Source organism: Agelaius phoeniceus, chromosome 7, assembly GCF_051311805.1.
Source record: "Agelaius phoeniceus isolate bAgePho1 chromosome 7, bAgePho1.hap1, whole genome shotgun sequence".
NCBI classification, from domain to species: domain Eukaryota; kingdom Metazoa; phylum Chordata; class Aves; order Passeriformes; family Icteridae; genus Agelaius; species Agelaius phoeniceus.
This window is the reverse complement of record NC_135271.1, coordinates 34,741,930-34,764,627: the sequence shown is the minus strand read 5'-3', so window position 1 is coordinate 34,764,627 and position 22,698 is coordinate 34,741,930. Positions and strand designations below refer to the sequence as shown.

Here is a 22,698-nt window from a genome sequence, read left to right as displayed (position 1 = left end):
TTTCCTGCCTTGCCAGCTCCATCATCCCTGTGAGATCCTAACCTTATCAGAGGGGCCTCTTTGCCTCTATGGAGGAACTTGAATGTTCACCTCTGAGCTTTGTGGTAATTGCAGAGCTCTGTATCCTCTGTGAGCATCCATGTTTGATGAGCTGTCATTCACATTCCCCAGGTTCCCCATTATGGCTGTTCCATGGTTTTTAGGGCCAAGCAGACTGGAAGATGCAATGGACACAGGGGGTTGCTGAGTATCCCTCCTGAGCCAGACATGTGATACTGCCTAACAAAACTAGGGGGATGCAAACCTGTTGCCCAACTCTTCTGCTTTTACATGCAGTTGTGCCTTTTGGTTTTTTGTTGGTTTTTTTTTTTTTTTTTTTGATTGCTTTGCTCTCCTTGCACAGATGAATGAATGCTCACAGCATCTCCTGATTTCCCTCTCAGGAAGGAGACAAGTGTTAGGAAAGGGACTTGTGAGAAAAAGCACACCTGGGACAAGACATTCCTGAACTGCTGGGATGGCAGTGCTCTGCTAGGACTTGGAGAGAGCAAGGAAGATAGATTGCAAAGACTGTCTTACCTTGCTTGTCCATGCTATGTGCACACAGAGTTTTCAGAATATGACAGAAAAAAAGAAAATCTCTGTCTGTGTTGCATAGCAACCGTTATCAAGGCAACCAAACCATATGCACCTGTATTCCAGTAAATTATCAGTAAAGTGACCCTGTTTCTGAACCACCTCCTGTGCTGGATGCAGAGGAGACTGTAAATTCTTTTTCTTTTCTTTTTTATTTTTTTAGCCTGTAGACACGTTTGTCTGTCTGTCAACACAGCCTTGTGACCCTATGACAGTAGCCACATGCAGACATTATTTTGATGGCCCATATCCTTGCTGCTCTTCTTGTCCTGTGTTTGACACATGCTATGTGTTTGTGTAGCTTGTGACCCCATTTGGGCATATTCCTCCTGTTTCTTCTTCCTCACACCTTAAAATGGAATGCAGGATTCTCTTCCTTTTCAGTCTGTGCCTTGCACCAGAAATGCCACAACACCAGCAGTGTCATAGCAGCTGTACCTCCTTAAGCCTTTCAGCTAGCTCTGATGTGTCATTCCTTCTCTTATTCAGCATTAGTTCTGTGCCTTCTCCATCTCTGCATAAAGGTGTTAAAGTTTAGCACCTTTACACCTCATTTTTTGCCTTTGCATCATGCATGAATCTCAGATGTGCATCTCAGGTCTGAAATTTTTGGAGATGTATGAAGGGGCCTGACCTCTGTAACATGCTCAGCACTGGGAAGAACCCCTCAGTGTAGGATTATTAACCCCACCATGAGCTCCTAAAGGGGATTCTTTTTGATCAGGGAGTGTAGGTAGCAGTATATCTAGACTGCTCTGGCACCCATAATTAATTTACTACAGTAATACTGACAAGTTCAACAGTACCTTTTGTTTTCCAGATAAATACTACTCAAGCTCTACCCAACTGTTGAAGGAAATTATGTGAGCACAGCAACAACCTGCATTTTCCCTCTTCATTCTTACAATTCCTGTATTCTTAATAAAAGTAGACCAAACATAATGAGAGTGATGCAGAAATGAGCCAGGGGCTGTACTGCCACATTTTGTGCTGTCCTTAGGAAAGCCATGCCTAACCATCCAAGTAGGATTTCTTGTCCTGAGAAGTAGACTTGCCACATGTGGCTTGTCCTGCTCTGGAGAGTTTTTTGGGGGCAATTACTTTGCTGATAGAGTAGCTGCTATGTACATGGTTTTACTGCCATTAAAAATTATGGATAGAAATTGTCTATAAGGGAATGCATGTGATGAGGAGACTGCAGCTGGGTGGTGGAAAAGTTTTCTAGGAACACCTTTGAAAGAGATGGCTGTACTGGAAGAAGTTCTGGAAAGGAGCTCTGTTCCTAGTGAAACTACAATTGAAAATGCAAACTGAAACATCTGAGAAGAGATGCTGTGAAGGACATAGAAATGTCCTGTAGTCTCTGGACAATGCCTGTTCCTCTGCTGCCTGTACAATGCTTTTCCCCAATTCATGTTTTAACGCTCAATGCTTTCTTCTCTCGCTCTCTCTCTTTCTCTCCACCTCTCTGGCCAAAGATCATCTGCTTCTTATTGCTTTCATTACCAATTAATTATATTTCTGCCCACAAAGGTCCCTGTTAGAAGGTCCTCAGGACTTGATCCATGATAGTGTGTTTATACTGATAATGCAATTTGTCCTAGGTGATTTTCCCTCCCACAATGATCTCTGAGTGCTGCTTTAAAAAATGAGTTTTAAATAGTTTGGTGACTACAGCATCTTATCAGTCTGGCTTCTGGCTTCAGAGCTTGGCATTGCTATAGGCTCAGATTTCATTTTGCCTGATGAGTCTTCCTTGTGACCACTTGTTTAATTTACAGCTTCTCCAGTAGATACATTCAAGTGCTTTTATATCTGATGGGTGACTTGTAGTTAGTTCATGGTATGGAGCTAATGCTAGATGTTGTCCCTGACCACAGAGCTTGGCACCTCCTGCAGCAGTCTAAGTGTTTGTTTGGTCATGTCTGCTGAGAATGGGTGTTCCTTGAGTAGGGCAGTCCAAGATGTCCCTGTGAGGGAGGCCAGCACACCAGCAGCATGGATGTTGACCATATTACAAAGCCATCATTAGGAGAGAGGTGGCACCATTGCTCTGAACTGCAGCTCTGAGAATAACTGGATTTGAGCTGGTTGGCTGAACCGAAAAAGTCATGCCCCAAAAAGCAAAATTAATTTCCTTCTCACTACACAAAATAATACATTTGAAATTCAATGTTGTTGTCTGGGTATTTTATTTTAAGTCTTGCTACCTCCTTTTTTGGACTGTGAGATTTTCAAAATAAATATTTTCAAAATAAAAGGTTTAAAAAATACAGAAATGTTTTGACTTGAATTCTGGAGCTTTATCTTCAGCTGTCAATTTTGATTTGGTTTACCAAATTATTTAAGCTGCACCAAACAGCATTTTTTCAGCAGAAGAAAAATTATATGCTTTAGTGGTTCTTTGCACATGTGTGTAGTGTGTGTGTGTTTGTGCTCCAACTCTCTTCAGGAGGTTCTTGAACCCTGCCAAGCCCCCTTTGCTTAGGACTGTGGCATTGAAGGTATCTCCTGACACTCTTTCAGTCCTGGCTCTGCTGCTCAGCTTCAAGCACAGTGCAAAGTAGCTGGGTATGAAGATGGCTTCATGTTTTTTAATTGTGTAAGCTTAATTTAACAAGGATAATAGGATAAGAATGTTATATTATAAAGCAGCAAAATTCAGATTGCCCCATCCATACCCAGCTGTACAGCTCCTTCTCTGGGGTTGGACATCTTTGCCAAACTGTGCAGCTCTCTGCTGAAGCTCAGTGTCCTTATTTAGGCTTTCTCCTTCGCCATGACTTATTTCAGGGTCTGGCTTTGTTGTGATTTTTTTTTTTCCCCCAGGAGCTTGCTTCATTTTCTTTCTGTGTTTTGTTTTTTCCCCGTAGACAAACATTGGCTCCATCCTGGCATCAGTAAATCCCTACAGAGCCATCCCTGGTCTGTACGGTGTGGATGCCATGGAGCTGTACAGACAGCACCGCCTGGGTGAGCTGCCTCCCCACATCTTCGCCACCGCTAACGAGTGCTACTGCTGCTTGTGGAAGCGTCATGACAGCCAGTGTGTTCTCATCAGGTTAGAGATGGACAACCAGCTTCTCCACGGCTGCATGACACGCCTTGCTCCTGCCGTTCCATTTGCATTGACATCTGCCTGAGTACCCACACCACCCTCCCTGCCTTTGCCTGATCCCTGCTTGTCACAGCGGAGATGTCACATGTTTGTTCCCAGAGATCACTTCTGTGCCGCGGGTAGGATGGTCATCAGCTCTGGCTGTCCTGGATTTGTGAATGAAATGTGTGTTTTTTCTTAACAGTGGAGAAAGTGGAGCTGGAAAGACTGAGAGCACCAAGTTGCTCCTGAAATTCCTGTCAGCCATGAGCCAGACCTCCCTTGGGGCCCCTGTGTCTGAGAAGAGCACTCATGTGGAAGAAGCCATCCTGGAAAGCAGGTACAGTCACCCCCATGGGCACCCAGAGTGCTGGGTCAGCCTGCTTTTGGGGGGCCCTGCCTTTGGGGGGCTCTGCCTTCTGGCAGGGATGGAGCCAGACCTGGTAGAGAGGATGACAGAGCTGAATGATATCACACCAGGGAAACACGAAGGTTGCTGTCTTGCTGGGATGTCTCACCCTGGCTGCTCTCCCAGCTGTCCATGGATGAATCAGGCTTCTTTCCAACAGTAATGTGGGATGTGTCTCCTAAGCTGGAGAATTAATGCTCTAGCTCTCAACTGTAGCTGTCCTCACAGAGAGTCTCTGTCATAGTCCTGGTTTCCTCCATGAGCCCCTGCTTTCCCCCAGCCTCCTGGTTTGTCTTGCCCTCAGGAGTCCCACGGGCAACCTGGCAGCTCTCCTGCTGTCCTGGCAAGTGATTTCATGGAGAACCATCCATGGGAGCTGGCACCAGGGAACAACCACCACCCACCTAAACCCTGATGAGGCATCAGGCAGGCAGAGAAGCGCCTGAATCAAATGTGTTTGAGAGAGAAGCTGGCAGCAGTGAGGGAATGGAGACACATTTCAGGGAAAATACTTAATGCCAGAAGAGGTCCTGACACCCCTGAGGGACCATAGCCCACAGGTGACCTACTGGAACAGAGACATGAAAGGAAAACGTATCTGCAAAACCTGAAGAAGAAAAGTGTGGCTGAGGAAAACTAGTAAGAGGCAGAGAGCAGCAGAGAAAATAAGGAAGCAAAGAATGACAGAGAGAAGAAGTCCTGAGTGTGACCCCAGGCTCCTGTGCTGCAATGCTGGGGGAAATTTTGAGGGAGTGAATGTAACCTGAGTTATAAAAGAAAGCTGAGGCTAAGAAACGGAGGACAGTAGGTGTTTGACATCAGGTAAGCCTGGGGAAGAGGCAGGAAAGATACATCTGTTTTGTTGTTTGTGTCCTTGTTTTCCTTAGTACCCGAATTATATTAAACAAATTACATTAAAATTTCCTGACTGTCTTGCCTGTGGCTGAAGGACCTTGCTGGCTGGTCCTGCAGTTTGGTACTGTCAAGGCTGAGCCTGCAGATTAGTCCCAGATGGAGTCTGTGATATTTGCAGAAACTTCCAGAGGAGGCAGCTGTGAGAGCACTGTGGGTTTTAGGTCCTTGTAAAGCAGAGCAGCCTTGAGCAGAAGGGCTGCTGCCCTTGGACTTGGTGTTCCAGAGACTGTTGTTGGATGATTTATCCTTTGCAGGTGTGCAGGTCTTAGCAGGCATGGAGGCAAATTGGACAAAGCTCTGAAGAGCAGCACAGTCATGACTTAAGATCTGCAAAATCTGCTTTAAGGCAAGCGGCTTAGAAGGCTCAAGCACTATTAGCAGTGAAGTGATAACTTGACAGTGATCAGAGAGCTTATGATGGTGGGTAGGTGATCCCTGAGTCTGTAAGATGCCACAGCTGTGAGCTGGAGTGAAGTTAGAGATCACAACCTGTTCTGTGTACATCTCTAGTGCTACATGAACTATTGCAGTGTGAATGCAATAGAATCTGATTTGTCACCTTTCTCTGAAGACAAGAAGCTGAAGGCCTGGCCCAGACCCAGAAGCTGCTGCTGCTTCTCCTATGGACCCTGCCTCATGTGTTTGGAGTTCAGCTGCACTTGCTCTGACATTGGCCCTCCTCAGGCTCACTTATGGTGGATTTTCATGCTTGCAGCCCAGCACATACCAAGGAATAACACGGGATTCTTTCTCAGTTTCATACAGCATTGCAAACAAAGTGTTCATCAGCTTTCTATGATTTGCCTGTGTTGGTGTATTTCTCCAACTTGGTGTATTTCTCACAAATCAGGCTCTCAAAACTCCTTTGGCACTGTTGATTTTGTCTCCTTTCTTGAAAATATCCATCAGTTCATTAAAAATTCTGCTAACTTTCAGCTTTTTTTCTTGCTTGCTTCACTCTGAAGCTCCCTTCTCCATGTTGGGTGCCACTGCTGACAGCATAACCACCTTTCCTGCTATTCACCCCCCAACTCTTCAAATCTTTTTGTCTTCAACTGTTCATCAGAATCCTGAGCTGCATATGGTGCAGTATTTATGAACTCCAGACTTCTCTTTCTGCTGCCCCGCTGAAACTGGTTCCCATTGTTTTGAAGGCTGGAGTGCATCCTGCCCACACCCAGCGAGTGGCCAGCATCACCTTCTGGATGTGCTGCTCCCCCTTGCAGTGCACTTCTGCCTCAGGTGCCACACTGTGATGTGCTGCTGGCACGGGGGCCATTTGCTCAGCCCAGGGCCCCTGCCCTCATTCCTGGCCATTCCAGCTCACCCCACCCTCTGCCTTGCAACTGCTCAGGCACCCTCCTGCTTATTTCCCCTCCTAAGCCTGAAAGACTTTGCACTCGTGTGTGTGAGCCCATTGCCAAACTGAACTATAAAGATATTTCCTTGTGATTTTCTTATATCATTTAGCATGATTTAGAGCCATAAAGATTGGCCAGCTGGCTCCTGCACTCTCACTGCATCTGTGGTGGTCATATAACCCTGTTGTCCCTTTTCCTGTCTGTCTCTGTTAATTTTGTTGATTCATGGCAGTGGTGTGGATATTTCTGTGCAATGTCCTTATTTGCATACTTGTTTCAGAGGTGTGGGTCTTGGAGTTCAGATTCTCCAGGGCAAGAAACTTCCCTGATCTGCACACCCAGATTTCTCTAACTGGCATTTCAATGGTTGTAGTGTGTTGTAACAGAGGAATTTTCATTTCTATCCTTGTCACTTGACAGTGATTGTTTCAAGAGGTGTTAGGAAAATACTGCCTGGATTTTCCTGAAGGTTGTTGACTATTTCATTAAGCACAGCCCTCCCTTAGCTAACACTTGCAGGGTCTGAAACCTTCTGCAAACTTCAGGGTATCTCTAGTTGTGGTTATTTTTTATGCTGTATTTACTAATTTGTGAATAATCCCATATCTGCCCCAGTCTCCAGTGGGACTGCACAATAGATCTGTGGAGATGTTTAAAAGCCAGTATTTCTCAGGGTAATAACAGCAATAACTTTTGTTTAAAACTATGTATGTTTTAAAATTAGACATGAAAACATACAGGCTGTTCTTATAGCACCTCTGTGATTCCTTGCTTGTCAGCCCTTCAGATTATTTTAGAATTGGCTTAATTGCAGAAATAAATATTTTAATCCTGGATTCTGTGTGTCAGTTTGAGTGGTTTAGGCTTTTCCCTTGTACTGTTCTGAGAAGCAAGTACCAAGCATTTTAACTGTTTTTTCCTGAAGATGAGAAGGCGAACAGCAGACAAAATTCTTCAATTAATGGCTGGTCTGATGTTTGGTGATATATTTTTTTGCCCTATTTTTTTTGACCTGAAGTGGATGATGATACTCTCTTAGAATGTAATTTCCAAATCTATAGTGTGTCTATAGTCCCTCTACTTGGAAACCATGTAGCTTATATCAGCCTAAGCAAGATTTAGGTAACAAGGGCTTGTGTGTTCCAGTATGAAATTTAAATAACAAAGAAATTGTTTTGTTAGTTTGAAGATGTTTTCCTGTAATTTTAAGAGATAGTTTATCAAAGGCAGAATGAAAAAATGTAGAATGAATATAGAAGTATGTGGTTTAAAGCTACAGAGTGTTTGCCATATATGTCTGATGCTTCTGAAAATCCTTGAAAAAGTACACTTGCATTCATGGGATGTGCTGTATTGAGGACACAGCCTGGCTCTTGCCACCTTTCATTTCCTCAAGCCACACTTGGTGGGGAATGCCCTTGACAGTGTGAGCACCAGCTGCCCATACAGACTGGAGACTGATTTAATTAACTGCAATCCCAAAGGTTTAACATTTATCTAGCAGCATGTTAAATTGCTCTTGCCATCCTTCCTTTCCCTTGAGCTCTTGTGCTTGTCCAGGCTGGTGCTGTAACAAATAAATCTCTTGGGGCAGAACACAGCATGCAAATGTCAAAAGACTCGTTTTAATCGTATCCCATCACTAATCATATCTTCATTGCCTTGTTTCTACAGCCCCATTCTGGAGGCCTTTGGAAATGCCAAGACAGTTTATAACAACAACTCCAGCCGCTTTGGCAAGTTCATCCAGCTGCACTTCTCTCAACATGGGCACATCCAGGGAGGCCGAGTCACTGATTGTATCCTTTTCTGCAGTGCACCAGAAATGGATTTGGATTGAGTGAGCAAAGACCAGGACGAGCTCAGTGTAGGTCAGGAAATCCCTCATCAAAGTTCTTCAAAGTCAATTTACAACAGTGGGCAAATTTGCAACTTAAACAGGGAATAAGTGTTTGTTTTGTGGCTCTGCAGCACCTAACTCTGGGAACCTTTTCTCTCAGTACTGCATTAGACTTTTCACTTCATTCATCTTAACACTCGGTACTTAAAGCCCTGGAATTGTCTACCGTGGAGGATCCCCTAGGTTGATTACATTCTGTTTGCTCCACATAAAATTGTTCACTTATCTTAGCTCTACCATCATGAATTTGTGATTGAGAAAAATGAGACCAAAGTAAGAATAAATAAATTCTGCAAAATATTTGGGTGCAGAAGAGAATGTTATGGGCTGCCATCTTCAGTGGGCCTTGGAACCCTAGTCATAGAATCAAAGAATATTTCAAGCTGGGAAGGACCCATAAGGATCATTAAGTCCAACTCCCTGTTCCTCTCAAGACTACCTAAAATGAAATCATATGACTTATGAACACTGTCCAGATGCTCTTTGTACTCTGATGAGCTTGGTGATGTGACCACTTCTGTGGGGAGCCTGTTCCAGGGACAAGAAGGACAGTGAAGACTGGATATAGTCAAACTGTGTTGAGCCATGATGACTTTCTTCCCAGTATGGCCGGGTACTCCTGTCCCAAAGGCTTTGACACATCTTTTGTCTCCATGAGGGAGGTAAAGCTGCCCTGGCTACATTTCCTGATGTATGTTCAAAGCTGCTGCTGACTGCAAACCACACCAATTGGCTCTGGAGGAGCAGCCAGATGAATTTACTGCTGTTGTAAATGACAGGCTTGGATTGTTTGGCCTCTGCTTTTTGTGCTGTCAGGAGATTTAAGATAGTGGTCTCCTGCAAGAGCACTGAGAACTGATGCAAGACTTGCTGTGTGCAATGCAGGATTTCAGATAAGAGTGGCCTCTAATCTTCCTAGGTGTCCCTAATGTGGCTCATATTTTGTTAGGTTATCTATGCTCTACCTGGCCCTGCCCTTTTAAATGTCTCTTTGGCACATTATACCTCCTTGGACAGTGAATAGAGAGGATGATCTAACATGATGTTTAGCACCACTCTACTGGCTTTACAAAGTGTCAGTTATTTAATGATTTGTTGCTGGTTGTAGGGTTCATCCCAATGTTTCTAGAAGATTTTTTGCCTATCATCAAGAAATCTGTGCTTCTGTCACTTGGATGGTTTTTCCTTAACCTGCTATTCAGATTTACTGGAAAAGGTAGGTATCACCTCCACTGAGTGCTGGGTGAGCCCTCTCCTCAGAGAAGGTGTGGCAGTGCCAGATCAGTTCCTGGATGAGGCTGTCTGCACTGCAGCATGTAGACATCAGCTCCTGAGCTGTTACTACTGCAACTGTCCCAGCTGAGGAAGAGAGAGAGAAGTACCTGGAAACGTAGCTCCACAGAGAAGCATATGGGGTACAACTCCAAAAGCAGGCATCTCTGATTGGATGTAGTTTACTTTGGAGTCAGGAATTCACTGAGGAGCAGGGCCAGAGCTGACAAAGTTCAGTTTGTTAATGTGTATGCTCAGTTGCACAGCCACAAAGATCTTGGTGTAGAATTTACTTAGACAAAACCATCATTAAATAGCAAGAAACCCCTCTTGTGCATTGGCCCTGGAGATTTACCTGTGTTCTGGACCTCTCTTGGTCTTTGCAACCACAAGTCTGATCTTTTCCTGCTGGCTACTCTTGTATTCTTTGTTTCAGAACAGGGTGGTACATCAGAACCCTGGGGAGCGGAATTACCACATCTTTTATGCTCTGCTAGCTGGTGTGAGCGGGGAGGAGAAAGGTAATTTCATTTTCTGGGATATGTCTCTTGTGCTCTTTCCAGTCCAACATGTGAAGCAGGTGTAAGTCAGTTAGAGCATGGATAGTTCACGTACTTGATATGTAGCTTCTATCTGGCCAGCCATATGGTGATTTTGTGGGAAACAGAAAGGAGAGTTAAGAGAAAGAGGCTGAGGATTACACAAATTCCTTATGAGAAAAGATTTTAGGCATTCTCTGCTGAAGAAAAAATTATGTGCAAAGTCATGAGGTGATGGAACTGGCTAGAGGCAGAGGAAGGGTAAAGAGTCTTGATTCAGTTGCTGGTGGGAGCTGTTCAAGGAGCTCAAAGGATGGACTGATATATTTTTGGAACAAATTTTCAGTATAGGTAATAGTAGAGAGAAGAATTACAAAGATCAGTGATGTAGTGAAGGTACTAGAGTACTACATAAAACATGTCTTGTGTCTGAACAAAGAGTTTATAGCTCTGTATCTGGAGAAGAGAGGTGAGTCTGAAAAAGTGCACACAGAGACAATGGCAGCTGCAGCCTGTGGACAAATCCTCCCTGTAGTGCAGCATCCCCCTAACAACTTTTGTGTGTGTCTGTCCCAGGCATTGCTGAGCACTGATGGTGTTTCTGGAGAGGTCAGATAGGCAGGCAGGAACATGTTACAGTTGTACTCTGGTTTTGAGGGCCTGGGGAATTTCTTTATGCTTTTGGTTTCTGTGTGTTAGGATAATCAGATGGAATATTTGGACCTGACAGAGTAGAAGGGAGTAGGATTTCAGTTTTAGGGGGTACGTGCAGGAATGGCTACTTAGGTCAATTCAGAGATCAGTCTAAAGCAAAGGAAAATAGTGGGGATCGTGGTTATTATCAATTGCTTAGGGAAAACATACAGAACAGATTCCTGTCTTCAGGAGATCTCTGCTATTCCTCCCCATCTACTTCTCCAAGCTGGTGTCCCAGGCAGCTTCACCTCCCATCTGTAATGTGGTTTTGGCTCTTGATCATCCTTGTCTCCTTTCTCCATTGATCTTTTAGTTCTCCTACATTCTTTACAAAATGGGGGATCAAATCTGCAGATAGTGTTTAAGTGCACAGCACATATACAGAGACCTAATTCTGGTTTTACATTTAGTTTTGTGAACTATGCTCAGTTTTTAACTACTGCTTAGCACTGAATGTCTTCAGAAATCTGACTGTGACTCTCTGAACTCTGTGTCAAATGATGATATCTAATTTAGAGGTCATTACCATATGTATACAGTTAAGACTATTTTTCTGTACACCTTTGGAGCTAGAATTAAAAGTTTTTTTCTTGAGTCAATTCAGTATTGACATATTCTTCTGAGACTCTGCAGCTTGGGATTTGACTATTCTAAATTACTTTGCACACCATTTGCAAGCTTTGTTACAGCACACCCTCCCACCCTCCTCTTCTATGAACTAAAGGACTGGTTGCTAAATAAATTGTTGTCTGTCCCCTGCCTCTTTTTCTTCTGTTGCAGAGAGCCTCTCCCTGTGTGAGCCAGAGACTTATCGCTACTTGAACCAGTCTGGCTGTGTGACTGATGAGAACCTGAATGATGTAGAGATGTTCAGGAAGGTCATGGTGAGTCCAGTCCTAACTCCTCCTGAACTTTTGGGCACAGTTTCATGGAGTAAACATGCTGCATGGTCTAGATCTCACAGGCAGAATTGATTTGCCTTAAGCTAAAATTTGGTGTTCAACAAGTCCAAAACTCAGCTAAAACAAGACTCAAAAAGCTGCTTTAGTGTACAAAAATGGGGGGATTTGGAAAACAGTCAATATGAGTGATAATTTAGAATGATAGAAAATTTGGGGGAGCAGAATCTAGGTGCCTCCTAGATTCTCTGCTTCTGGGAACCTCAGACTGACCATTGGAAAGGGAAGAGTTTGGTCTGAAGGTACTGTTCTCCAGAAATATTCTAGTGAAGTTATATCACCTGGGCAAATCACCTATTCTGAAATATCACAGAGGTTTAAAAGACACCTGTTTTTCAGAGGTTGAGGGATTAGCAGGATGAATGTGCAAGTTCATGTTTTGTTTGATAACACTTGTTGGCCTGAAAGCTTTAATAATGTCGGTGAAACCTGATAGGCAAGATGAGTAGAGTCAGCTTAGGATTTCAGTACCTCCTGGTTAGGTGTGATTTAAGGGAGGGAGGCACCTGTACAGCAGAAGTTTCAATGGCAATATGGCATTTATTCTTCAGCTGAAGAGATGCTGGAGGAAAGAAGGGAGCTAGAAGCCCAGAGTGCCCCACTGACAGGGTGCATGCATGAAGACTAGGCCCTACCTCTCAAAGTCAATTTATGCCCCAAAATCCCTGGCTCACATGCAGGCATTAAGAGGGAATGTGCCATACTTCCTCATTATCTGATAATCTCTTTCCAACCATCTAACATTTAATGCTGAAAGCCTGGTTTTAAATCTTGCTGCATAAATCTGCTGTACTGAGAATGAATTAAAGGGGTTATGTGGATCAGAGGAAATTAAGTATCTTATATGGATCCATCCTTCAGGGAAGAAAATAAGTGAGAATGTGGAAGCCATCCAGTAACATCTGTAACCTGTGCTGCCAGTGTTCAGGGTAGGATTTCCTCACACAGACACAAACATTCTCTTTCTTGTGACAGACTGTCAGTGGTGGCAGCAAAGTGCAACCTGAGGATGGGGACAATGCCCACCTGCCTTAGGTGGCAATAGAGTAAATGTAAGAGAGAATGGGAGACAGTAAAGATCATTGACAAATGTATAGCTCAGAGAGGTGCTGTGCCATCCCATTTCATTTGTATTCATGGTGACTGTAATTCTGAGTTTTACATCTCACACACACTGGACCTGGCTCCGGTGGTTGCATTGTACCTGGCTGCACATACCACTAACATTAGCTGTTTGGTTTTGCACAGACTGCCATGAAGGTGGTGGACTTCAGCACTGAAGAAATCAGAGACATCTTCAAACTTCTTTCTGGCACACTTCATTTGGGAAATGTTGAATTCATGACAGCTGGTGGGGCCCAGATTACAACAAAAGCAGGTAAGTAGGACCTTAGCAACTTGGTAGACCATGCAAAACCCCATAAGGTGCCCAATAAAGCCCTCTCCCTATTCCTTTCTCTCTCTATTATGCTGGTCTGTAGTACCTTCACCAGCAGGTTCCCTGTAGTTGAACTCTACAGAAGCATTGCCACAGGATGCATTGCCCCTGGGCACCAGTGGGATTTAGTTGGTCTGTGGCCCTGTGATCCATTTGTGCTCCTCAGTATTCTCAGACTGAGTCCACAGCCTCACAGTTTCTCTTTTGAATTGAAAGAGATGGAAGAAATAGATCAGGAAGGAGTTTGAGATAAAAGTGCTCTGTGAGAGCCTTTCCCCCATCTTCATTTGAAGCAGTTGCTAGTGTGCACTCTGTTACAGTTATTTAATCTGAGATGGTCTGCAAAGCAAGTCCCAAAACAGACAGAAGCAATAAAAATGTATTACAAGTGTTTCAAGTCTTAAGTTAATTGTCTTTCTTCTTAACATCCAAGTTTAGCAATCCCATGCTCAGACTGCAGTATTGTGCTTTTACAAAACATAACTTCTCATGCAGTGTTTTGCTGGTGCTGAGTATTGCCCATGGTTTTGCTCTTCCTGTTGTCAGCAGGAAGGCTGACTTACATGAGAACCTGACTGTGCTCTATAATGGGCATATGAGCCCCAGACTGGGTATGTGAGCCTACAGCCTTGGGTATGCCCAGGAGAATCAAGTAAGAGGGAGTGTGTTTTGTGCTGGAGTTTAGTCACCTGTTTTGTAGAAGTCCCTGGGATTTCCTGACCACGCTGTAAAAATATCCCTATGAGTGATGGGGATCCATGCAGGAGAAAAACGTGTGTCTTCCTTTTAGTTCTGAATGTTGCCAGTGACCTCCTGGGCTTGGACGCCTTTCAGCTCTCTGAAGTGCTGACACAGAGGTCCATGATTCTGCGTGGGGAAGAGATCAGCTCCCCTCTCACTGTGGAGCAGGTAATGTCCTAGTGTATGCTTCCACTTCTGCCACTTCTGCATTTCCAGGTCCTGAGTCTTCCTCTGTGTCACCCATTCCAGCCTAGGGCCTCCTGTTTCTCAGGTATTTTGCCCTTATTGGTAGCTCAGGTCCCAGTGTTGACTCTGCTTTTCAGGCTTTACAGGGGAGTTCACCTGCACAATACTGGTTTTAAGTCACCTTCACTCACCAGGAGCTGGTCATACTTGTGTCATGCAGATGGTGCATCAGATGTTTTGTGGTAATTGCATGTGTGCATGCTTTAACCTGCAGAACTTCCAGGCTGTGCTGTGTTTACTGGAAGGTAAAAGCTGGCACACGATTCCCACAAAATATCTGGCAGATGTTGGGCTGTTACCCCACAGCAGCTTCTTTCTGGATCCATACAACCACAAAGGAGGACCACATAAACTGATATGCAGCTCTTGTGGTGCTGCTGATCACTTGAGGGCACTCTTGGTGTTTTAGGCCATGCACAGATAACTGTAGAAAATCCTCTGTCATTAATAAAATGCAAGACACTGGAAGACAGGGAGTACTATTACTAGGATGGAAAAGGCCCCATGTTATAGCAAAATGAACATCTGTAATGGAAATCATGTGCTGGCACAGACTGCAGAGGGTTATCAATCCAACACCTACATTGGCAGAGAAGCCAGAGTTACTAGACTCTCTCTGATGGATGTCTGTCTAACTTTCCTTCAGATTTCCCATGGAAGGAATTTCACAGCATCTTTAAGTATCCTGCTTTAGCTGCAGTGGAGTCTGGAGTTGAAAAGATTTTCCTCATATTTTAGATTACCTTTGACATCCCAGCTGTCCACCTTACAAGCTTTGGCTTCTGTGAAGTTTTTCATGTGGTGTTCTCTTTTCTAAGCTAAACAATCCAGTTCCTTCAGTGCTTCCTTGTAAGTAATTTTCTAAATCTCTTTGTCTTCTGTCTCTGTTTTCCCACATCTTTTAAGAAGTGGAGTGCCCCTAACTGGGCACTGTGTTCAAGCTGAAGTCTCAGCAGTGCTCATTATGGTAGTGTAGTTGCTTATTTTCTTGCTGTAGACACACATGCTAATATATCACAAACAAAGCTTTGCCTTTCAGAAACGGTCTCCTTTTTCTGCATAGTCTGTGACCTTTCTTTGCAGTGAAATTTTGTGAAAAATATTTTCCAGCCTGTAGTCTGTGGTAGATATTTTCAATATCAGACACCACAGTTTTTTTCTCAGCTGTCAATTCTAAATAAGCCACATCTTTCTCTAGCAGTGTGTAAGGCTGGATAACAGATAATACCAGAGGCACTTCATGCAGTCCACAGCAATGGCATGCAGTTGTAGGATTGACAGAGTCTCCCTGAACAGAGCTTTCCCTGCTGGTATAGCTGTTCCTGACATGTGTGTGTATTGGACCCCACACTTACTGCTTGGAGCCCAGTGAAGTACCAAGGCTACAAGAAAATTGTGATAGCAAATGGATGCTGCCATTTAGCTGTGAGCCTGTTGCACTCAACACTGGGCCTGTAAAGGCTGTTCCTGCCTAAGCCCTAAGTGCTGCACCCATCTATTCCCACTGGTGGGGTAGCATTGCTGGGGATTTCTCATTATGTAATGGGCTCATTACCCATCTGAGCTTTGACATTTCAGTGGGCTGAAGGATGAACTGGCCTAAAGGCAGGCAAAGCTGGCAGGATGAAAGGCGCCTTTGAGAATCTCATTTGAGCCATATTGTGGGGAAAGTGGCTTTGCTTACAGCTGGATGGGGAGGTCCTGTTCCTGGAAAATGTGTCCAACTTACTGTGTAGCCAGATACACTACAGAGGCATGGCCTTGAGGGCATTCTAAGTCCCAACCAATAAGGCAGATCATCTGATGGAAAGAAGAAATAGCCAGAAAAGGCGTGTGTGCCCATGCTTTGAAATGTTCTCTTTAGTGCAGAAGGGAGGTTATTCTGTGTCAGCTTTGAGCTGCTGAAGAGGAAATAGTACCAAGGAAGAGAAAGGAGGAGAAATGTGGTTGGGTGAAAAGGAGGGTCTGGCAGGCTGGGCCTCAGAAGTTTGTGAGACACTGGAAGGGATCAGAAACAGTTGACCTGTGCCATTAGCAAAGAGCTCATGTTATTTAGGGTTGTAAAACTGAAGGGGGCTCGGGTGTATTTGTCATTGCTGGTCTGGCCTACTGAAGGAATTGCCCTGCTGGTGTCACAGGCAAGACAGGGGAAACAACCTGCAATCTATTTACTGCAGTTTATTTACGAAATGACAAGATTACAGCTTTCACCCTACTTGATTATTTCATGTACTGGCTTGCTCGCCCCTCAGCCTTACATTCTCTGGAACTCTCTAGATGTCAACTCCTTTTCTCGGTTGGGAGTTTGCAGCTTGTCCAAGAGGGTTGGGCAAAAGCTTGTCTGGGTTTATATTGTGCAGTTGCAGTTATCAGTCTCAGTACTACCAGCCAAAGTCCTTGGGCCTACCCTGACATTTATCCCCATATTTCTGATCTCCAGGATCTTTCCCCCCTTCCAGCATCTTTGTTCCAGTCATGATCTTTGCCATCTTCTCTCCTGGCTCCTTTTTCTGTCCTCTGAGATCATGTCTTCTTGTTAGGGACCCTTATTTTTGGCCTTCTCGTCTTTCCAGAACCCTAAACTCTGGTTTCCCATTCTAAATAGTGTATGTGCAGAAGGACTGCACATGACATCAGACTCCCAATTTGTGGTTCTGTCTCATGTCTCTTTATTAATTGGAAGATTTAAGGTGTGCCTCTTTTGTTTGTCCAAGTGTTATCAAAATATGCAACCAGCCCATTCCTTGTGCAACTATCAGGTAGTAGGCTTTTGCTTGAGATACCAGAAGTTTGATTTTGGATGTTCATCCACATGCTTACATACACTCAGTTATCTACTGCCTGTTAGTGATTGCAATTTAAGTTAATATAAGATTTAAGTTATTTTTCCCATGTGTGACACTTGGTTATGGTATCTGAATGGGATGTTGGGTCAACTGCAGCAAAGTTTCAACCCATGAACTTCTGGGGCATGTGTCCTGGCTGTTGGCCAGCCTAATTGGATTCCAGTAGGATAATGCTGTTTGCAGGAATGTTTTGGAAAGGGAATTTTTGAGGGTAACTTAATGACAGAATATTCTATTAAATCCTGCCCTACCAGTTTTTTGAAAACTGAGCAGACACCCATTTGACAGCTCTGCTAGGGGTACTGAACCGAGATACCTTGCCTGTCACTGCAAATGTTGGCTCAGGTGATACAAATTACTCCTGTGGGCTTAGTTGGGAGGTATTTTGCCACCTTCCCTGTCCCAGCACTTGTTCCAAAAAATGTCACTGATTTTGTTACTTCCTTCACCCTCTCAAGTGCAGTTACCCAAAGATTATGGCTTGTCTGTGTGTGGCCTGGCTATTTGAAAACTTGTTAAAAATAAATACTGCACTGTACACAGCCAGTACAGGGGCTGAGAAACCTGAACAGGAGTGGAGGAACCTGAAGTTCCACAGAGATTCGTGTGGCCCTTATGTCTTCTGTTCTCTTTGTGACTCATTTTTTCTCTCTGTATTTACAGGCAGCTGACTCCAGGGACTCCCTCTCTATGGCACTCTATTCCCAGTGTTTTTCATGGCTCATTAGCAAGATTAATACAAAGATCAAAGGCAAGGAAAACTTTAAGTCTGTGGGCATCCTGGATATCTTTGGCTTCGAGAACTTTCAGGTCAGGATTTTGTTTTTTGTGGGGTGGGTTGGTTTTGGAGATGTTGATGCATATTGGAAGAAACTTTGGTGGGTTTGCATCCTGGTAAGGATAGCATAGGGAATTCTGGAATCTCTACCCTGCCACTTTCCCCTGAAAGCAGGAAGATATATTTAGCTGCCCATTTCTGCCAGCCATATTCATACAGGCTGATGTTCAAGCCTGTATGGTTTGTGATACAGACCCTAAGGAGATCTGCTGTGATAGACAACACAGAATTTTTTATTTGTATGCAAACCAACTATCCAAACCCTACATGTACATTGTTTGTTTACATCTGTTTTGCACTGTGTGGAGAATCCTGCATGTGATGCTTCTAACTACAGCTGATGTGGGATGTATGTTGAACAGTCATAGAGTGACTGCTCAGATATTTCATAGAAGATAAAGCCCTGTGACCTAACAGTTAGGGAATTTATTTCTTCCAAGAAGAGAAACATAATTGTCTTTGGCATGCTTTACTATGAATTAGATTTACTGAATTAACCTTGCACAGGCTACAAAAGCTGTTCTCCTAGTGGACCTCTCCATACTGTCCTCCTCATATCCACCTGACACCACTATGTTCTCTGCCTTTACTCCAAGCCTGGCACCTTCCCTTTTGCTGCTATAGATTCTTTTAGAGCTCAGGAACAAGAATGTAAAATTTGATGATTGTTTCTTCTTGCAGATAAATCGTTTTGAGCAGTTTAACATTAACTATGCAAATGAGAAACTCCAGGAATATTTCAAGGAACAAGAATGTAAAATTTGATAATTGTTTCTTCTTGCAGGTGAATCGTTTTGAGCAGTTTAACATTAACTATGCAAATGAGAAACTCCAGGAATATTTCAACAAACACATCTTCTCCTTGGAGCAGCTGGAGTACAACAGGTGACAAACAGTGGGAGTGGGGCCCCACTGCTTTCATGGGTAGTAGAAGGGAGGACATCATTCCTTCTGTGCTGCTCAGTCCCTACCACTGAAGCAGGAGAGACAGCTGGGCCTTAGTACAACCCTGGCTGTGGATGTGTGTTGTTAAGCATTGTCCATGTGCTTTGCCAGAATAAGTCACTTGTTTTCAGGAAAAAGCGTTCTCCATTGTAGTGTGCAGAAACTCCAGATTTCCTTCTGTCTCTCAGCTGAATGGAAAGTTCCTGGGCTTTAACCCATTAGACTGTATGGTCACTGGGTGTGTTACTGACTTTGGTAATAATTTATCTATGGCAGTGGTGGTGCAATGCAGATGGAATCCTGGTGTGCAAAAAGGAAATTCCCTAAAGATAGAGATACCTGACGGCTCTTTCTGTCCTAGAGATTCCTATACTGTGAAAAGAACTCTTTTCCTTAGCAAGATTTACATCAGGCTGAGCTTGGGACCTTCTGCAGAGCTTTTTCCTCTTCTGTGGGCTTCATATTGGATTGTATTTTGTGAAGTACCTGTGATGTTCTAGAGTATTTCTGCTTCTAGAGAAGGCTGCTAGTCAAATACTTCAGTTGTTCCTCTGAAACAGAAGCCTTTATGTTTGTGAATGAAGGAATTGAATAGGGTCAGTGAGGGCAAATGAGAGCAGCCTTGTAAAGGGAGACGGTTGAATAGGCAATTCATTAAATTCTAAAGATTACAAAATTGCAAGGCTATTTATGTGCTCACTTCTCAGGCCAGTTCCACCATTGCAGGAATCTTGTATTAAAAATGGTGCCATCATGACAAATGATTTTTTCCTGATGGTTGCATAGATATTTAAGTTCTGTGGCTGAACTTTGGAAGGAATGACTACATGTCAAATAATTCTAAGGCAATATACTTAAAGCTCATCTTTCACCACATAAGCTCTGCTCCCTCAGGCTTAGTAAGTTGGTTCATGTATCTCATCTTGATGCTTTGAACATTAAAGTATGAAGCCTGGGCTGAAGCATTTGAAGGCAACAGTTCCACTATCTTCAAAATGTTAATCTCCACCTGAAAGGAGGAGTTATCAGAATGTCAGTAAGTAGCTTCACACATAGCCTCTAGGCTTCCTTGTATTCTTAAGATTTATTCTAGGCTTCTCTGAATTCTGAAAACAGACATAATCCTGTACTATGGGAGTATAAGAAGATGGTAAGGGGAAGAACACATTCAGCATTTACAGGATGTCATTGGTGATTTTCAAAGCACATTAATGCACTACTGTACCTACATCAGCTCCTACTCTGAAAGATGCAGGGCCACCCTCTAGGCTCCCTGCATGACAGGCTAAAGCTTGTCTGTGTCATCCTCTTCAAAACTCTCCCTAGAAACTCTCTTCAGTCTCTTCTCCTGGTGGACCTGTGAGCTGTGGTTCAGTCTTCTGCCAGATGTGCTTCAGGCCTGCTTTCCAGATTGGTGGGTCAGCAGCTGACTCTTGATGCTGTGTAGCAAACTGTCCATCATCACCGCTGTGTGGGCTGCTGCTTGTCACTCCAGAAAGGGCACAGTCTTAAAATTCACGTGAAATTTGCTCAATGACTATAAGAAAAGCATCAGTCTATGTCACTGGTGTGGATAAGAAAGGCTGCCTCTTATTTCCATCTCCTTGTGTTAGCAGTGCATTGTTTCCCTTATTCTTCTTCCTCAGCCATAAGCCGTAGCAAAGCCTAATTCCTGCAAATCACCTTGAGTCCTGGGACAGCTGCCAGGCTCAGTTACTTCTGCTCTCCTACACCCCGGGACATTGGATCTTGCATTTCACAACTTTGTTCTGTTTGTTCTTGTCTGTCAGGGAAGGGATAAGCTGGGAAGCCATTGACTGGATGGATAATGCAGAGTGCCTGGACCTTATTGAGAAGGTAAGCAGTTACCTGTGACACTTTCTAGGGATCAGTGGGGACTCCTGAGTGTCTTGAGATCTTCCCTGACATTTCCTAGTTTTAAAAGCAGATAGTTGCTTAGATCCTCTTCCCATAGTGACCTGGCAAAAGTATGAGCTGTCCTACCCATGGATCTGTCTCAAGAAAGCAGATCTCTGCTTATTGTTGAGAGTAAGCTTAGGAAGGGTGTCATAGTTTTAGACAGGGATTAGCATTCAAGTAAAACCTTAATGTGAATTTTTTATAAACAATCTCCACTTATGATGTGCTTGCTGAATGCATTAACTGTCCAGAATTCTGCTTTCAGTTTGAGTTTTGCTGGGTATAACTCAAGGGTTATTGCTCAATGGTCTGTTCAGATCTCCAGTTCTTGGCTTGGTGCTGTGTAGTGAAAGCTTTTGCTGACTGTAAAAGCTTGTTTCTTGTTTGGCTGTAGAAACTAGGTCTACTGGCTTTGGTGAATGAAGAGAGTCGATTCCCCAAAGGCACAGACAACACCCTTCTGGAAAAACTTCACAGCCAGCATATGGTAAGTAAGAAAATAACCTGGCAGGCAAATGATCAGTATGTTAGCCCCATCAGCATTTCAAAACCTAAAGTGAAGGTTTTGTTGATGTAAAATATGTGCTTTGTGCAGTAAATTTAAAACGCCTTAGGCCCGAACCTGCAAGTGTTTAATAAGGCTGCACTGAACACCAGTAATACGGAAAGCAACCTGAGCTTGGGCTCCTGTGCACACAGGGAAGAGGGAGTGTGCATTCCACAGGCTGCAGGCACAGGAGGTTTGACTCTGCAGCATGGGATGGGGTCAGGTTCTGCTGCTCTGCGCCGGGACACGAGGCAGCACCCCAGGCACAGGATGTGGTTGCACAGTGTGTGTGGGTTTCTCCTGCCAGCTGACTCACAGCAGTCTGCTCCAAAGCATGTCAAATCTGTCTCCTGGGGCTGGGGACGGCTTTTGCCTCATGACTTTTAATGAAAGCTCTCTTATTGTTCCTAATTAATTAAATTCTTTCATCCTCTGTCTTGTGTTCTGGACACAGTAGTGGAACTTTTTCATGCAGGTCAGAAAGCTATCCTGGGGACACAGAAACCCCACTGAGATCACTGTAGTAATCCCTTGTTGTCTCTGGTACAGCCAACACTTTGTTCTAAATAGCAAATAGACTGAAAACAAAGCAAATTAAAGCCTGTAGCATGGACTTATGGAATAATTAACTACTTCAGTAAGAGCATTGTCAGCAAATAAGTTTTCTAGTCATCTAATTCAGGCTTCATCCAAGCTCGAAAAGATACAAATCTGTATCCTTTATCTGAATTTTAAAAATTGGCATAGATGCAGATATTCTCATTTTTCATATATGCATTGTAACTCTGCTAGTAATTCTCATTACTTAGTTAGAAGAAATAACAATGACTTTTGGTTGGCTACATACAGCTCTGAGGAAGTATATACTTTCCTTGGGCTTAAATCAAGACCTTCAATTTAGTCCACTGTGGCTTTGCCTTGTCTTGCAGGTCAAGAAATGTGAGAATGTGTTTTACCTTATTTTTTAAAAACTGTTGTTGGTATTTCTTAATATGGAACTAATGAATATTTTTAATGTATCACTTGTTATGAATTTTCTTTCTCAACTTTCCCAAACTCTTTAGTTTGTATCCGAATGGAGAAGTTTCAAAGCTCCTCTTTCTTTCTGCTGCTCATTTCTGAATTTGTCTACATATTTTTTTCTCTATTCTTTTCTGAGATAAATAATCAGACCAGAATGCAGTTCCCTTGGTAAGAAGGTACCTGTGGTTTATTGTAAAGCAGCATGAGACTGCCAGTATTATTTTGCATTCCTTTATGCCCCACTACATTTTGGCTGCTATTTTTGGTGATTTCTGTGCATTGAGTAGCCTTTTCATTAAGCTGTCCATAGTGTCACCTCTGTCTGCTTTGAGGCAATAGCAGTTAATGTGGAACCCTAGGAAGCTTGCAG

General features: G+C 43.6%; 1 protein-coding gene across 4 annotated transcripts in view; it reads left to right on the top strand.

The window, feature by feature from the left end:
* The window catches only part of LOC129122676 (unconventional myosin-X-like), a 95,412-nt gene that overhangs the window by 25,460 nt on the left and 47,254 nt on the right, over positions 1-22,698 (top strand). For 2 of the 4 annotated variants that reach the window (XM_077181519.1, XM_077181518.1), the window contains exons 4-15: positions 3,510-3,697; positions 3,939-4,073; positions 8,093-8,217; positions 9,521-9,534; positions 10,027-10,111; positions 11,606-11,709; positions 13,033-13,162; positions 14,013-14,131; positions 17,719-17,865; positions 18,678-18,778; positions 20,629-20,695; positions 21,153-21,245. In XM_077181519.1, coding sequence (XP_077037634.1) covers positions 3,510-3,697; positions 3,939-4,073; positions 8,093-8,217; positions 9,521-9,534; positions 10,027-10,111; positions 11,606-11,709; positions 13,033-13,162; positions 14,013-14,131; positions 17,719-17,865; positions 18,678-18,778; positions 20,629-20,695; positions 21,153-21,245 — 1,308 coding nt within the window. Of the gene's footprint in view, positions 1-3,509; positions 3,698-3,938; positions 4,074-8,092; positions 8,218-9,520; positions 9,535-10,026; positions 10,112-11,605; positions 11,710-13,032; positions 13,163-14,012; positions 14,132-14,909; positions 15,059-17,718; positions 17,866-18,677; positions 18,779-20,628; positions 20,696-21,152; positions 21,246-22,698 lie in introns of those variants that run through there. The other 2 variants (XM_077181520.1, XM_077181521.1) reach the window with 2 other exon arrangements.